The 16,005-nt window shown below is 47.2% G+C and overlaps 6 protein-coding genes across 6 annotated transcripts; 3 read left to right on the forward strand and 3 right to left on the reverse strand.

The window, feature by feature from the left end:
- Positions 1-79: 79 nt before the first annotated feature.
- On the forward strand, positions 80-1,198 carry N7473_004326 (Flavin-containing monooxygenase; the record flags this gene model as incomplete). Its single annotated transcript, XM_057150266.1, has 3 exons — positions 80-341; positions 387-727; positions 788-1,198. The coding sequence occupies 3 exons, from the start codon at positions 80-82 to the stop codon at positions 1,196-1,198; spliced, it is 1,014 nt and encodes a 337-aa protein (XP_057010376.1).
- A 2,188-nt stretch (positions 1,199-3,386) lies between these two features.
- Positions 3,387-3,963, forward strand: N7473_004327 (uncharacterized protein; the record flags this gene model as incomplete). Its single annotated transcript, XM_057150267.1, has 3 exons — positions 3,387-3,459; positions 3,511-3,725; positions 3,790-3,963. The coding sequence occupies 3 exons, from the start codon at positions 3,387-3,389 to the stop codon at positions 3,961-3,963; spliced, it is 462 nt and encodes a 153-aa protein (XP_057010377.1).
- A 3,163-nt stretch (positions 3,964-7,126) lies between these two features.
- On the reverse strand, positions 7,127-7,441 carry N7473_004328 (uncharacterized protein; the record flags this gene model as incomplete). The annotated part of the gene is made up of 2 exons (XM_057150268.1): positions 7,127-7,249; positions 7,292-7,441. 2 exons carry the CDS (start codon positions 7,439-7,441, stop codon positions 7,127-7,129), a joined length of 273 nt encoding a protein of 90 aa, XP_057010378.1.
- Positions 7,442-8,194: 753 nt separating this feature from the next.
- Positions 8,195-10,091, reverse strand: N7473_004329 (acetyl-CoA synthetase-like protein; the record flags this gene model as incomplete). The annotated part of the gene is made up of 5 exons (XM_057150269.1): positions 8,195-8,580; positions 8,655-8,776; positions 8,826-8,920; positions 8,980-9,710; positions 9,797-10,091. The coding sequence occupies 5 exons, from the start codon at positions 10,089-10,091 to the stop codon at positions 8,195-8,197; spliced, it is 1,629 nt and encodes a 542-aa protein (XP_057010379.1).
- A 2,417-nt stretch (positions 10,092-12,508) lies between these two features.
- On the forward strand, positions 12,509-13,198 carry N7473_004330 (aspartate/glutamate racemase family protein; the record flags this gene model as incomplete). The annotated part of the gene is made up of 1 exon (XM_057150270.1): positions 12,509-13,198. One exon carries the CDS (start codon positions 12,509-12,511, stop codon positions 13,196-13,198), a length of 690 nt encoding a protein of 229 aa, XP_057010380.1.
- A 70-nt stretch (positions 13,199-13,268) lies between these two features.
- N7473_004331 (class I adenylate-forming enzyme family protein) lies at positions 13,269-15,310 on the reverse strand (the record flags this gene model as incomplete). Its single annotated transcript, XM_057150271.1, has 5 exons — positions 13,269-13,711; positions 13,762-13,886; positions 13,943-14,046; positions 14,105-14,877; positions 14,935-15,310. 5 exons carry the CDS (start codon positions 15,308-15,310, stop codon positions 13,269-13,271), a joined length of 1,821 nt encoding a protein of 606 aa, XP_057010381.1.
- Between the last annotated feature and the right edge of the window lie 695 nt (positions 15,311-16,005).

The following is a 16,005-nucleotide window of genomic DNA, read 5'->3' on the forward strand; positions in this document are numbered from 1 at the left end:
CCACTGGCATCGGGGTTCAGACTCCGTTCATGCCCTCTTACCCAGGCCAGGTAGGTTGAATTCACAAAATACATCAATAATGAGCCAATTTCTGACACCTCTAAAATCAACAAAGGAACTTTTCAAAGGAACGGTTGTTCATTCCATCGACTACCGAAATGCTTGGGACTGGAAGACGAAGCATGGCCTTATTGTAGGCTCAGCCAACACAGGAACGGGATCTCTTCTGGATGCTCCAAACTCAATCACTCAAGCTAACTTTTTACCAGCCCATGATATAGCTGAGGACATGCTGGATGCTGGCCTGTCCTCGGTGACGATGATTCAGAGGGGTGAAACAGGTGCGATGAGCTCTCGGAGATAATTCTATTGTGGCATCTGACTAGACTTTCTCAGCTGTTCTCCCGCACGAACATTTACAGACATCAATGTCAAGTATTCCCCTCCCTCTCTCAATGTCGGCCCAACTTTACCCGATATAGATTACTCATATGATGTAGGGTTATACAATGCGGACACTCCGACACCAATCGCAGACCAGATGCGGTTCGCTGTACCTCGGGCCGTCCGAGGATTGTTACGCAACAAAGCTCTTGCTGGCAAGGATACCGGGCGCTATGATAGCTTGGAAAAAGCTGGTTTCAAGAGAAAACAGCCAGGAACAAAGGGGCCTTTTCGCGGTCGCTATGTGGATGTTGGAACCTCAGCGAAGATTGCCAAAGGATTAGTACGTAACGTCTGCAAAGATGCCAAAGTCTTATTTTCTTCTTCTTTCTCATAATCACAGATCAAAATCAAATCGGGCAGCTTCCCTGTCGCGTATACGGAAAGTGGCCTCGAGTTCTCAGATGGAACGCATCTCAATGCTGACGTGATTGTCTTTGCAACTGGCTACAAATTCAACATACTGGAAATTGTGCTGGCAATATTCGGCTCGGATATCCATCATCAGGTTGATCATCTTTGGGGCCTTGGGAGTGAAGATGATTTGAATGGCGCCTATCAGCCAACTGGTCGTAAGTCTCTACACCGTTTCTCAACCTTTACTAACGCTAATAAATTATTAGATCCAGGGCTATGGACTGCTGGAGGCAATATGGGCCAAACTAGATATTACTCGCGGTTTTTGGCTCTTCAGATTAAAGCGGCTGTTCTTGGGACACCCCTCCCCATCGACTTCGAAAGCTCTCACTGCTAGTTAATTTCTCTGTGCTTCCTTATATTTTCTTTCAGTTTTCACTTTACAGATATTGTCACTTGGATATGGTAGAGCATCCGCTAAACGCCTGTCATTCCCCAGGCCGATTGCAGAAATTATTTCAACCATACATTATTGGCCAGGCTTTTTATTTCGGGCTAGATCTAGTTCGATGCGTTATTACCTGTCGATGAATTAATGATACAGAATAGTTGAAGGTAATCGTTGCTGCTTACCCGCTTATACAACAGAATGGGGCACCGCATTCTACTTTGTTTGTCAAAGGAAAGATCGCTTTCGCCTTGCAGTCTACGTTCCTCGCCAAAGCCTGAGTATGTGGGATGCGCTACCTGGGTATGCCCTTGTTGACGTGAAAAGGTGATAGGTCTCTTTTCTGTTTTCTGCAACGCGATATTGACGATTCTGGACGTAAACAAATCCAGCCAGTGTTATTGGAGGCTCTGGGTCGTGGGCCAAACGCGTTTTAACGTGCCATTTCTAAAGGCTACTTTGTACACCAATTTTGAAATGGTCTGGAATGGAATCAGGGACCTGACAAGATGTATTCGGTTAATTGCCTGAGATGATTCGCGATTGGGTTGATAAATATACATAATCTTCGCGGATCTTCGTGGCCGGTGTCAGGTTTCTATGGACAGACCCATGTGATTGAGTATCATGTTTCAAAGAGATCCACTACGGTACATCAAGCTGGTCAACCCTACATAAGCAGCTTGTACTTTCCATCATATATTCGCAACGGAAATTCATAGCCCAGCACTGCTGAGGAATTGATGACATTGAAATCAACCACTAAGCGCGTTTCGATAATACGATAACCGCTGTACCGGACAAAGTAGTAATGCGGAGAAATCTCACAATATGAATAATATGAATAATGCGTTTATTCGCGCGATTTAAAAATTCATATATTCATATTCGCATTCAATTATTCCTTTCGGAACCCTATCTGTAGTATTAAATTTGCCAACGGCGGCGGCCATGCGGCCAATGCTTTCCTAAGTGGGAACCAATAGCAGTACATTGGCAATACCATCTCTCGCTCCAAGCTAACTGTTAGCCGGCTCTCGAGACCAATCTCTATGCCTCCAGAACTGTTTCGAAAAGGTCCGCGGTTGGGGCTCGCGTGTCGCCCAGAGCAGCCTTTGGGAGGAGGAAAGAGGGCAATAATGAGTCAGCGGAAGATTCCTCGGTCGGCGGGGACGGGGGAACTGTCCGCCGCGTTCTGCTCGATCGGATTTGGGGCGGCAGTCTGCCGATGCCGGTTCGCTTGCTGTCCATGAAGCTTTAATATTCAGGCCATGTATTTAGTGCGGCTTCTCTACCCCTTCAAAGTCTGGTTTGGTCACCGGAAATATCGTTGGGACTGTTCTGGCCCAAAGAAATGCCCGTTTTATAGCAAGGGTCACACCGGTCGGCCATACACTTGAACTTGATTTTGAGTCCATTCCACAGGATTCGCTCACGGGCACTAGTTCTTCGCCCTTTTCTCTGGTTTACGAAGCGGCCATCGCATTGAACGTTGAAGCCTGTGTCAACTATCAGCGAGTAAAAGGCTAGCTCTCCACAAGAAAGTTGAAGAACCTTCTTCACCACCCTCTCTTCACCACCCTCTTCCTCGCTCATACTTCACTTCTCCTAGTAACGTTCTGTACCTTCAAATTCATGTCAGTGGCTTAACGGCGATTTCAGTCTAAAAGATTCTACTATAAATGCGCCCTTGAAAATGACAGCGGTGGCCACTTCCAGCGTTGAAGCAACGCGTGGAGAGTTTTGTTTATCGCCTTGTAGTTCCTACTGGTGACCCACCGAGACCCGCATGGGTTCATCGATCAAAGCCGACCTCAGGAAAAAGCGGTTGTGGTGAACAATAAGTGATCGCCGTTGAAGTACCCACTGGAATTATTCTATTTATTATAATTTATTTGAGGCCATCGGTGTGGCCAGAATCCAGCGCTTCATTTTACATTGTCATGTTTGGTGAGTAAAGACGGCTACTTTAACGGACGGCTTAACCGGTTTTTGAATAAGTCAACAACTTTATCTCACCGACCTTCAAGTTGGAGGCAATTTTCAGAAACGGGCTTTTCTTGCCGGGCTTTTGTTGAGGAGTTGCAAAAGAGATAAAAGCATCAAGCAGGAACATGGCATCGCCAACTAAAGCAAAATGGTAAAAAGTAGCAACGAGAAGCGCGGACTGTTGAAACAACAATGTCAAGAGGCTCTGGCCGCCTATATTCGTGTGTCGCTGATTCTCTGGCCATGCTCACGTTCGACGCTAACTTTCCCAGACGATCGACTTGGCCTCGTCGTCGCTCCCGGTCAGGTCCGCCTCCAGCCGCCCCCTGAGGATGGCCTACTTGTTGAAGTCGCACCTGAGCAGCGGGATGGTGGGTCTGTTCCAGATTATCAGCAAAGAGCTCGGTCGCTCGCTCGAGCCTGTCTCGCCGCCGGTCCACAGGGTCCCCAGTCTGGTCCCAGGGCCGAAGGAAAAGTTGCAGCAGAGGTGAGTTGCGTGGCTCCTTTCGAAATCCATCTATCCATCTCACACTAAAGTTATTCGGAACTAGCGGACAAACCGTGATGGTGAGTTAGATGTGTCCTTCACCGCCAAGCTGCACAGCCTTGAATGTGCAAATCACAGCTTGAGCCTTGAGTTGGATCGCACGCGCACACGCTTGGAGAACCTAGTAGTGAAGGGCGTAGTCTTCGGGCCCAGATTTGCGCACTCCAAACCGAACTAGAGACTGCGATATCTCAATCTAACCATCGGGGAAGGGACCTGGTCCGGGCGAGAACAGACATTGCGGAGGCAATGCAAGTGTTGCAGGCACAAGTCTTGCAGAATTAGGATGCCTCATCCAGAGATGACACATCAGAGACCTTGACCAGTCCCGTTGCGGTCGAGATCGCGGACACAACTTAAGGAAAACCAAAAATCATGGAGCGATGGCCACTCAATGGGACTAGACACCAAGAGCATGTAGGGGTGTTCGTATCACGTGGATACTCCTCGAAAGCCAACAGTACACGGGATGCATTGAAGTTTTGCTATCATAGCTTGGTTGGCTATGGTTATTGACCATTGAGAAATCCGTGGTTGGGTTCCACCTATAGTTCCACCCCTCAACATAGCAAACCCGACCATGCCTTTCTGTTTCTGAACACGCGACTCTACGCATCTTGTTGGTTTCTTCATGCTCTACAATGTATTGACGGCTTGATAGATCAAAAGTCAGGATAGCCTGTCGGAACCATGGATGTTTGGGAGGCTACAATTAACATTGTATATATATAAATATTGTTTGTATGCTGGCTTACACCATATAATTGAGAAATTGCCACATCGGGTGAAATTAGATCAAACCAGATAGTTCGACATGGAAGAATCCCATTGCGTATACCCTGAGCCAAATTTGAGTGGCACTGGTTGTCGCATGAAGCCTCGGTGGCTGGAGAGCTCGACTACAGTAACCCGATAAAGAACCTGGCGTCTGTGTATGGCACTAAGATTCACTACGCAAATCATATGAAGATTGGTTTGACGCTGCCAGGCATTGAGGTTTCGTGCCACCCGGAGGAAGTTGGTGGTGCTGAAGTTGGGATACCTGAAATGCGCCATGGGACTGCTAGAGTTTACCTTTAGCAATGCAATGATACGTCTCTGAAGTTCTTATAGATCACCAAATACTATACTAACCAAATCAGGATTGGTGCCGCATATGATAAGGGTTTGAAAGCTTCTCTATGGACATTTGAGGCGATAGCGGCACTATATCACTATAATAAATCAAATATGACTAGCGTTGCGATAGATCCATCTCTTTGTCTCCGGATTCCGATTTCCAGCCTGCTGACGTCCATATTAGGACTCGTGCCTTTCCTGTACTTAGGCTTCACCTGTCGCAGATTCTCTTCTTCTTCTTCTTCTTCTTCTTCTTTGCCACTCCTCACAGTGAATACGTTCTCTTGCTTCCCTTGCTTTCTGCTCTGACACAGCTCTGATCCCATCTCACACGAAAGTATGACAGAGCAAACATGAACGAGATGTCATCGCCAAAAACTTATGCAGGAAACTTCCATTACGGTCAAATTAGGTTTGATGTAGATCTACACCAACCTTTGCGGCATGTTTTTAGCCCCCGTTGCTCGATGTGCAGAAAGAAGGGCTACCTCCGGATATTTCCCGAGGAATATTAGTTCCGGATTACAAGTGGCCAACAAGTTATGGCAAATTTCACTGTGAATGGCCGTAGTGGGGAACATTTAGTGAGCTTTCTTCAATCACTCTTCGATCATTCATCACGTACCTTATCTCTTTTAATTTTGCCCTGTGGGGTTTAGGAATCATGGAGAAGAATCATATGATACAGGATGGAGAATCAAGCATAGCTGTGAATGTAAGTGGTGCTTGTCCCAGCCTGCCATAGCTACGACGTTGAATCTAAACCTTTCACAGACAAGAGCATTATGTGGTGTGTATCCCTTTACCCTTGAAGTTAAGATGTAAGTCATTCCAAGGTCCTTCAGATAAGATCTCCTTAACATGCAAAATAAAATAGCCTAGACAGCCCTTACAACGACGTACCTGTCTCTGTTCCATTCAAGAGACAATTACCGAGAGTCTCAAGCGATTCCCTGAAACTCTACACCGGAGCTTGTTATTGTGGTGCCGTTACCCTAGCCATGCAGCTCAACCTCCTGTCAGAGGTGGAGATCAAGGAAGACAACTGCAGTATTTGCCAGAGAGTAAGTATCCATACTGGAAACTTCCCGTGCTATTAGGCCTGACCAGGATAAAATGCCAATATCTGCATATACCCTTACCAAGACAGTGTCTCGATTCACGGATCCGAAAACACTTCAGAATACCTCTTTCAGCGCAGGTTCAATTGCCATTGTTTCTGTCGAGTGTGCGGTGTGCATTTGAAATTTACATGGATCACCCAAGACCGTCGTGGACAATTTACCAGTAGAGAAACAGAAAATGGTGCAAGAGATGCTTGCGATTGTACCAATAAGGCTGTCCATTCTAGATTGTATCGAGTGATCTGATTGTCGTATCAAGAGGTCGGATGAAGGAACAACAGAATATGCGATCTAGTCACAGCTGTCAATACCTCTCGCTGCATATATTAATAATACTCTGGAGTACTGGTATCATATAAGTATAAATCCAAAAGATTTGAGACTCATCGCTCGCAGTGCGCTGATCTGCGACTACGTGGATATCAACTCCCTCAAGAGCTTTTGCTGCCTGTCGAGTAGCTTCCAGAGGTTTGTGTAGCCAATGATATTCACGAATCTCACTCGGGTCTATACAATCAGCAAAGCGTTTGGAAGCGACAAGAACTTCTACCGAATACATTAGCGAGCCGTCCAACTCTTGGACAGAAGATGTTTATATCTCTGCCAAACCCCATAAGCTTCAGCATGTGGAAAGACTCACACGGCTTCTTCGTCCAATTCTTCACAGGGCCACGAATCATCGCTCTCTGTCTCTTCCGGTTCATATAGCTACCGCAAACCTCCTTGATAGTCATACTTTTGGCTATCTCGGAAAGGGCTTGGAGACCAAAGCTGCATCTGATTGGCTATAGGCCTTGACGAGATAACTCTCGTCCTGTCTCCCATTCAGTGCGATCAGGTGTACAGTGGATGGATGGATGGATGGATGGATGGATGGTTCATTTACGCTGACCCCTCGCAAAAGCTATATGCAGCATAAACAACTATATTCCATAATGTACGTACATGTGTCTTGTACCACTTCTTAAACGAACTTGGGGCCTCGTTCGGGCCTGCCTTGGCCTGGTAGCCGTCCATGATATTAGGCTGCCCGCATGGCGCGACTAAAATGAATTTGCGTGTAAGACCTACAAGTGTTCGGATCTTGCTGCATTTCTGCTACAATAGGATGCGCGAGAATGCGGGCAATGCTGAAGTCAAAAACTTGGACAATGACTTTGTCGCAGATACGGGTGTATTGCAAATTCGAATAGGTGAGTGTTTCCTTCTCTTGGGCTCAAGCTAGAACGGTGACGGTTTATTGTAAAATCGGCGGTGAAGAACTTCTATTGTGGGTATACACTCGGTGGAAGAGACAGTTTCTCGGGTTTTAGGAATCCATTGCAGAGAAGTTTTCATGCGGTGCCGGAGGACCCCAGCATAGGTCGGTTGACGGCTTTGAGGTGGGGGAGTGGTGGTTGGTGTCGGACGCATAGACTGAGGGGAGTAGGTTGGTGGAGGTAAATGTGATTCTGGGTTAGTTGTAGCGGATGGCGGGTGGGCACGGGGGTTGAGGTATTCATTTGGACATTTCTCTGTTGTGGTCACCACCGTTGTGTTGATCCGGACTGTGTTTGTTCACTAGCAGCGGCGGTCATGTTCTTGAGTGGTTCGCTATTCGAAGAAGGATAGGGGCTAGGAGCTAACTGTCGAGGTGGCGGGAATGCGTTGATTGAAGGTGGGAGTGTATCGGTGGAATCAAGGTGCTGTTTCAAGTCACTGCAGATGATCAGATATATGCAGTCCATTAAGTGTAGTTGTTGCATCTCCTGGATAGAGATGTGCTGGAAGCTGTTCAAGCGCTGGGCTGACTGACACGCAAAGCAGCAGGCCAGGCCGCCATTTAGATAAGGCTGATAGTGAAAGCCATTTTGGGCCACTTCAAGTGGGGTTACGCCATTGAGTACTTGTCCCTGGAATGATAAAGCTTTGGCAGCGATGGAGTAGATGGTTGAGATAAAGAATTTCTCCTGGACGGCACGTTGCGGGGCAGGCTATTCGGGTGCGTGATAGTTACGTTTAATATAATATACATGTATTGAGTCTCTGCGAATTCGAACTAGGTGGTCCTTTAGTTCATTTTCATGAATTGCTCCATATCGCTGCAGTTGACGCAGTTAAACTTGGTAGTTTTGAAATGAATTCTTCCTACTTCAGCTGGAGGTTTGAGTACCTGGGCCCTCTACTTCATTTCGTCGAGTAGGAGGTCCTGAGACACTCAACCCCATCGACACAATATCCACGAGGCCGATACCCACGGATACGAAAGAACTTGTCCAATGCCTGGGCCTTGAGCACTTTGTCAGAGGCCGCTCTGGGTACGTCCTCTCCGGCTTTCAATATGTATAGAAGTGCAGGGAGTTTATAACGCTCCAAGCCTAGAGAAAGGTCATCGCGGATTCTTCGCAGATTAATATCTGAGTTTCCACAGTTGAGACGGACAAGTGCTGCAGGGACTCCTCTGGTCTCGTGGTCAAGAACAGGAAGAACGTGGGCCTCAGATATGTAAGAAAGGCGCAGTAGATGTTCTTCTAGTTCTAAAACTGAAATCTTGCGGTCAAGAAAGTTGATCCCTGGGTAACATCCAATTAGATTTTAGAGACGCCACCTAGAAATTTTCAAGGTTGAGCAGGAGGAGGGTTCGTACAGTCAGAGTCTACTCTCCCTTCAAAAAAATAACACGCCCCGACGCGTCGAACGAGATCGCCTGTTTTGTAGAATCCATCTTCATCGAATGCATTCTTTGTTGCTGTTTCATCATTAAGGTAACTGTCAAATATCAGCATATATGAGGCAAACATCCACGCGAGAGCCCTACTGCGTGAACATTCGAGGAGACTTGACAAGCAATTCTCCCTCATCTCCATTTGATAGCTTGATCTGTGCTCCAGGAATAGGCATACCAATGCACCTCTGGACAGGTCAGTAAATTACACCGGAGTGACAGATGCGATAATCCAGGCATAACCTACATCGACATATGGCGCATCAATACCAGACGCTAGCACCATTCCCCCAAGTTCACTTGACCCATAAACGTTCCTTATCTTCATCCCCGTGAGCTCGATCCAAAACTGGGCCGTGGCGGGGTTCATAGCTGAACCGCTAATCGTGGCAACCCGGATCTTTCCCACCCCGGATACATATACCTCGCGCTCATCAGAAGGAAGCCGGCAGATGTTTACTAGATAGTAGTCCTCTAGACTTTTAAACAGTGAAGAAGAAAACGACACATCTGTAATAGTACCCTGCTTGAAGATCTCCCAGAATATAGCTGGGTCGAATGAGCGTCGTGGCCAGTGAATCTTCGTCCCACGCAGAACCCGCGCAAGGAGCCCTGATACGCCACCCATCCAGTGAACAGGGCGGAAAGCCAGAAACAGACGGTCAGGTTCTGTCTTGCCGGAGTAGAAAAACGTTCGGCGAGGAATAACAACACTTTTCGGAAGGCCGGTGTTGCCCCCGGAGGTAAGAATGACCATGCATGGTTGGTGCGGGTCAATCGATAGGGTCTCATCAATTTCGAAATCGGAACCGTACGTGAACTCACATCCTGCCTTCCGCTCAATCTGGATTGTCTCGATGTTAATTGCGTGTTCTTTGATAACAGCAACCTGTTGAATGGTGTTGGGCTCGCTCAGAATATATGTCACATTGGCTGAGGTCAAGAGTCTGAGAGTCTCGTTGGGTGTGGCCTTAGTTGCTACGTAAAGTATAAAATGTAAATAAAGGTGTCAGTCATAGCCCTCATTCACTTAAGGCCCTTCATGCAGTTGAGGCTGGACTCACGCAGTGGTATACATGTTCCTCCTAGCGCGGCTATCGTAAAGAATGCCACCAGAAAGTAATATCCGCTTGGTGAGATTGTCGCTATGCAACCAGTGTCAGGTCGCAACAAGCCTCTAGCGTCGTACCAGTCAGCGGGGAGCTCTCTTCGCAGTGTTTCGCGCAGACGACTAATATCATTGAGTAGGTCGGTGGGGCCTGCGTCAATGCCATAATCATCATGGATTAAGACTCCTTGCACTGACTGCCTTAGACGCAGCAGATTCACGAAAATAGGATCGTTTGGAAATTTGTTCATGCCGAACCGTAAGAGATCTGAGCAGTGAATGTGGATAGTGACGGGTAGCTGTTTCCAAGGTTTTTATACAGCTTTTTTGGGATGTGTATACAAGTATTTTTCAAGAAGACTATATATTACATGTAATATGCACGAAGGTCTAAAGTAGTCTAGATCAAGTGTCGATCTTATGCAAGATGCCCACAGGCCAGAGAAGGGGGTACACTACTGTACATGTACTCCGTTGTGGAAGGGTCCCCCCTGCTTACTCCGTACCCAGATTGCCGATCGATCTATGTATACTCTGTATACACTACGATCATGTACATATATATGCCTAGAGTTACAGCCTGCATACAACATCCGTACCAAGAAGAGCGATTTACGTTGGTGCTCAGGGGGTAGACGAATCATGACAAAGCAGTCAATGGCTCCAGCCTGGTTTCAACGTATCATATGTATGATACGAAGTCCGAGCTCCTCCGAGATAGCAGTCGATAAGAGAAGTCGCAGTTACCGAAAGAGAGAGGAGACAAGGTGGGTAATGGATCTCTGGGCTTAAGTATGTTTCTCAAAATAGAGATTTCTAGAACTCTGTTGCTCTCTTTCTTCACCGCAACTTATTTAAGTCGGACTCATCTAAGATTTAGAATCTATTACCTCCTTCCATGCGGAAGAACCCCGGGACTGTATTTGATTTTTTGCCCCAACATTGAAAAGAGTGGCTCAAGGAGGGCTAAGGGGCTGCGAAACCCTCCGACGCTCTAGAAACACACTTCTCTAAATCATCCTCCGATTCCAATCCAACACTAAGTCTCACAATATGCGTTGGACTCCCCTGGGACTCAGCCCAATCTAGGTCGAAGACATGGGCGAGCCGTGCATATGGAATGGCCAGACTAAAAATTTGTCCCAATACTTGGCCCCTTGCGCATATCCAACTTGTCATAAAATCTTATCGTATCGTCCGGCTCCCGGAGCAGGAGACTCAATACATACCCGTACCCGCTATTCCTGCGACGGTAGCGATCATACACTGCGTAGTTGCCTAGTAGGTATCAAGGACGGGTAAAGCACGGACTCGATACTCGGATGTGATGAGAGGAAAGTAGCCAGGGTAAGGGCATTAGCGCTACATTTGCGGACACGTTCTTAAAAATCTCGTGAGTTCTCGGTGCTGCTTCTAGCTAATCCAGCTCATCTGTTGTCCCCTGACTGTAGAGTGTAAAGCGTTCATAGCTAGATTTACCCACGCATTTTAGGGTTTCAGCGTAGGGCCATCTAAGCGCAGAATAAGTTTTCCTTTGCCGCAGATTGAACTTGAACTCTTTTTTATGTGCCTACCCGAATACCACTGCTCCTGAAGCGTTTGTTTTTCTTTATAATCAAGGCCCGTCCCACGGCAGAAATAGCGGACATCCCGCTTGCGTAAAGAAATTCATCTCTTGCAGATGGGGGAGTGAGCTCAGGGTTATTAGGCACAATTGATTCCGCAATTCGGTCCTTGATCTCTGTTTTCGACGCAGGAACTTTCCAGGTGAATAACGTCCTTGGGCAGAAGAGATCTACCGGGCTTAATGTTTCTCCTATATCGCTTCGGATTCTTGCAAAGGCTCCGTACAAGAATACATGTATAAGTTAAGGCTCACCGCCCTACAGACTGACAAACTCTCCACTGGCATTTGTACTGCAACATACTATTGTTTTTAATCCTATCGCCGTGTATAATGCCATCCCGACATACTCCAGAGTGGATCTTAACATCTAAAATAAATTATTTTAGCTGCTCAAAGACTAATGATACTAGTTTATAAATATCAAGTTATTTTGAGGTTCTTTTGCCGCTATTGGTACTGATGTACGGCCGTAATGGACTGGGACGGAAGATAATTGATCTGGAAAGTATCTACTATAACTCGATCGCTTCAATGTAATTGGGATGTGGCCCGTTCGTCTGCTACCCCACTATAGTTGAGAAAGTAAAGCTTACTGCAGGTTGGTCACGGCCCCGGAGCTATGCATGGGCGAGGGTACAACACGGCCGAACAGCCCCCGTACGCAAGGCCAATCACATCCTCACACGTGTAGCCGAACCCCAACCCCCTCGCAAGGGCGTGTTCGGCAATCGTGATAATGAAAGATCGGTGAGGAATGATCAGCCATTCTTGGCATTCTCATTCCAAGCAAGGCGGCAAGGAGGAAGCCACAGCGCCAATGAAAGCACCTAGGGATTGGTAATTATGTACAGAACTGTATAATCCAAGGTATGTATGTACGTGGACCTTTCCGTACGGAGTAGGTATCTTATATCACTTCGCAGGAGTATTTAGTCTTAAACTGCACTGTAAGTAGACTGGGCTACGGACGGACATTCTAAAACTTACAAACATTTGCACACCCGATCCCATTTTACCTTGATAAAACACTTTTAGCCAGAAATGAAAACAATCGGAATTATTGGCGGACTCGCCTGGCCAAGCACAATCACCTACTACTCAACCATCAACCGTCTGGTCTCATCTAAACTAGGCCCTGAGCACTGTGCGGAGCTCATCCTCGTGCAAGCAGATTTCAAAGAAATCTTGCACTGGATACGCACAAAGGAATGGGAGTTGCTTGGCAAAAAACTCCTTGCACTGGCCAAGCATTTGGAGAGCAGCGGAGCGGATTTCATCGTCATTGCTTGCAACACGGTCCACAGAGCTTTGCCACTCAGTGAAAACAAAATAGCCTTGCCGATACTGCACATTGTTGACGCATCGTTAGAGAGGATTCTCCAACTAGGTCTAAAAAGAGTCGGGCTTATTGGCAGTCCTCTCACTATGACAGACGAGTATTTTGCCGGGCGGCTTGCAGACCACCAGGTTGAAGTTGTGCCGCCGAGCAAGGACGACCAGAGGACGATTCATGACGCGTTGAGGAATGAATTTGTGCAAGGCCTTTTCCTGCCAGAGACACGAGTCCGATTCAAGGAGGTTATTAGTCGGTTGGCAGAGGAAGGAGCTGAGGCTGTTATTCTTGGATGTACGGAGTTTGGAATTCTGCTCAAGGAAGAAGAGAGCCCTGTACTACTAATAGATACGGCGGTTGTGCATTGTGAGGCTGCTGTGAGTATGGCGATGGTTTAGCTCCAAGGCTGCCTTGTGTTTGTACCTATTTAACCAACAATATATATACTTTAATATATTGAATGATTGATTAGCATCGCATCGGCCCCCAGCTCCAAGCCACTGGACCATCCCTAGTAGCTGTGTTGCAAAATTGAACGTCATAAGGGAGTCCCTTCAGTGAGCCCTCATCTGGCTGCGGGAAGAATGTAGTGGCAATATCCCTCGGCGCCGGTTTGCCAGCTTGTGATCTGGGAACGTCTTCACCATCAGTCAAAATCCGGAGAAGAGTTGGAAGTTTGAAGTCAGGCAAAGACGACGAAAGCTCTGTTCTCAATGTGTGTAGCGATAAACTCGACTCCGCCGTGTTATTGGTGAGAGGATCCCTGCGGAGACGGACGACTGCAGCCACCCGCGATCCTCCAGCAAAAACGTCCAGGATAGGAACCACGTAGGCTTCGGAGATACAAGGAAGGGCTAGAAGGCTTTCCTCCACCTCAAGGATAGGGACCCTTAGTCCACGGTAGCGGATAACTTCAGCACGGTTAGCGAAGGAACTTTGGCAATTTTCCACAGGCACTGACAGTCTGGCTTGACTCGTCCCTCAATGATAATACGACCATCTGCCGCCCGTCTGGCAAGGTCCCCTGTTCGGAAAAATCCGGTATCGTCAATATTGGCATTGGTCACCTCTGGACTATTCAGGTACCTAGAGGAAGCCTCTATTAACTACCGCCTCTCCCACTGTGGATTGAACATGCTTACATAGTAAATTGAGTAGGGGTCTTGAGCAGCAGTTCGCCTCTGTCAGATTGATCATCTCCCAACTTGAATGCAACCCCTGGAAGCGGTCTTCCAAGATAATGTGACTATATTATAATGTATTAGCGGCATAATACTCGGACTCTAACTTGCTAGTCGACCTACCTGGATGGTATCTTCGCCCTTAATACAACAACTGAATGCAGCCATACCAAACTCACTTGCCCCATATTCGACCTCAAACCTCACGTCTGGAAGTAGATTCTTCCAAAATCTCTTAACAGAGCCCGGAACCAGCCCACCCGTACACTTCACCCCGCGCAGCCTACGAGCCGCGTCTGCATACGGCCTCCTCTCATGGTCAGGCAACAAGGCTATCTTCTCTTCCCAAACCTTTACCATATTACTGAAGAGACCGGGAACAACAGACAGACGGGTGATATCTCCCCTGCTTATACGGTTCCAAACCGTATCCGCGTTCGACTTGTAATCAATGATCTCAACACGCACACCCTTCAGCAGCATACCAATCAGTTCTCGAAATCCGCCAATCCAGAAAAATGCGCGCTGCGAGAGAAACACGTCCTCCGCATCGTAATCCGGCTCCGGTTGTGCATAGAAAATCCTGCGCGTGTGCACCACGACCTTAGGAGTTCCTGTGGTTCCGGAGGTTAACAAATAGAGAGCAGGACGATCAGGGGAAATCGCTGCCGGGTCAACGGAGGGAACAGTGGCAAAGCTAAGGCTCTGCTTCAAAGGCAAGCTCGGGTCCATTGTGACCGGGATCTGCAGGAGCGGCTCATGCTCTGAATTATCCGACTGTGCGTTGACGATGCTGTGTGCTAGCTCCGAGACGGCTGGATCAGGATCAAATACAATCGCAACTGCTTTGCATTTTTGCAAGAAATAGAGCGCCTCTTCTGCAAGATAACCCGGGCCTATTTATTAGGTTCAGCATAACATATCAGTTGTAATGACGGGAAGGACCGGCTCACTCAACGGTAAGATGATGCCTCCCAGGGTGAAAATAGCGATACAAGCCACGAGGAATCTATACCCGCTGCGTGCGATAACAGCAATACAGGTTCCATTGTCCGCTGGGCTTAACGTCCCATTGTTATCCAGCAAACCAGGTGGGAGTCGGCGCCGGAGTGATTGGCGTAGATTGTTCACGTCCTGTAGAAGTCGAAGGTAGCTAACCTGTGCTGAAATGGTATTATCGTTGATGATAGTCAAATTTCCAAGTCGGTTAGCTCTAGCGAGCAATTTGGTGAAAAATGGGTCGCTTGGGAAATTGATTTGGGAACCTGTATTGTTACTGGCTTTCACATTGACCACGTTCACCACAGAATCTGCGTATACTCTTGTCATCTTGTCATCAATTATTTGTCCTCTAAAGGTGCTGGACAGGCAGATCGCTGCTAGTAGGAAGGGTACCCGCGTCCATCCATAAATATTTATAAGTACTCCGTAATAGGTACTGTAATATGAAGAAGGCCATTTCCAAGCTTCCATCCTAAAGTGATTTAGGACTCGTAAGCTCATTGGCTTTGATCACGCAGCTATGTAAGGCAAGTGTGCCCAAGCGCAATTTAGTTGCAGACTAGGATGCAAGATCCATAGTACCACTGCGAGATCTTGCATATACAGAATACGGTACCTCCATGTATCTTCCCGAGGTCGTATTGAGGAATTTTTACTCCGTATTGACTCCCGGAAAAACGAGTGAACTGGTGGCTTTAACAATTGAACAAGCCGTTGTCCATAAAACTACGGCAACATGTCACCAAGGTTGGAGCTAACCCTCTAGCCTGCATTTTGCGGCCACTTACCTCACCAAACTAACTACATTAATACACAATATCCTTCCAAAGTCCCTACAATTCTGCAGGTGCTACGTGTCACGGAAATACGGTATAATACTGTTTTAAATACAGCTATAACTTCCAAGATTTAACGTAGGTGGAGCCAGGCAAGGTCAGAGGGGTTACATGTATTCACCGCAACAGTACTCCTGTAAGGGACAGCAGACCTCAAGGCTTATAAGGTACTAATTGGGCAGGGAA

Source organism: Penicillium subrubescens (assembly GCF_028828155.1).
Source record: "Penicillium subrubescens strain IBT 31985 chromosome Unknown utg000003l_segment0_segment0, whole genome shotgun sequence".
Classification (NCBI taxonomy): Eukaryota; Fungi; Ascomycota; class Eurotiomycetes; order Eurotiales; family Aspergillaceae; genus Penicillium; species Penicillium subrubescens.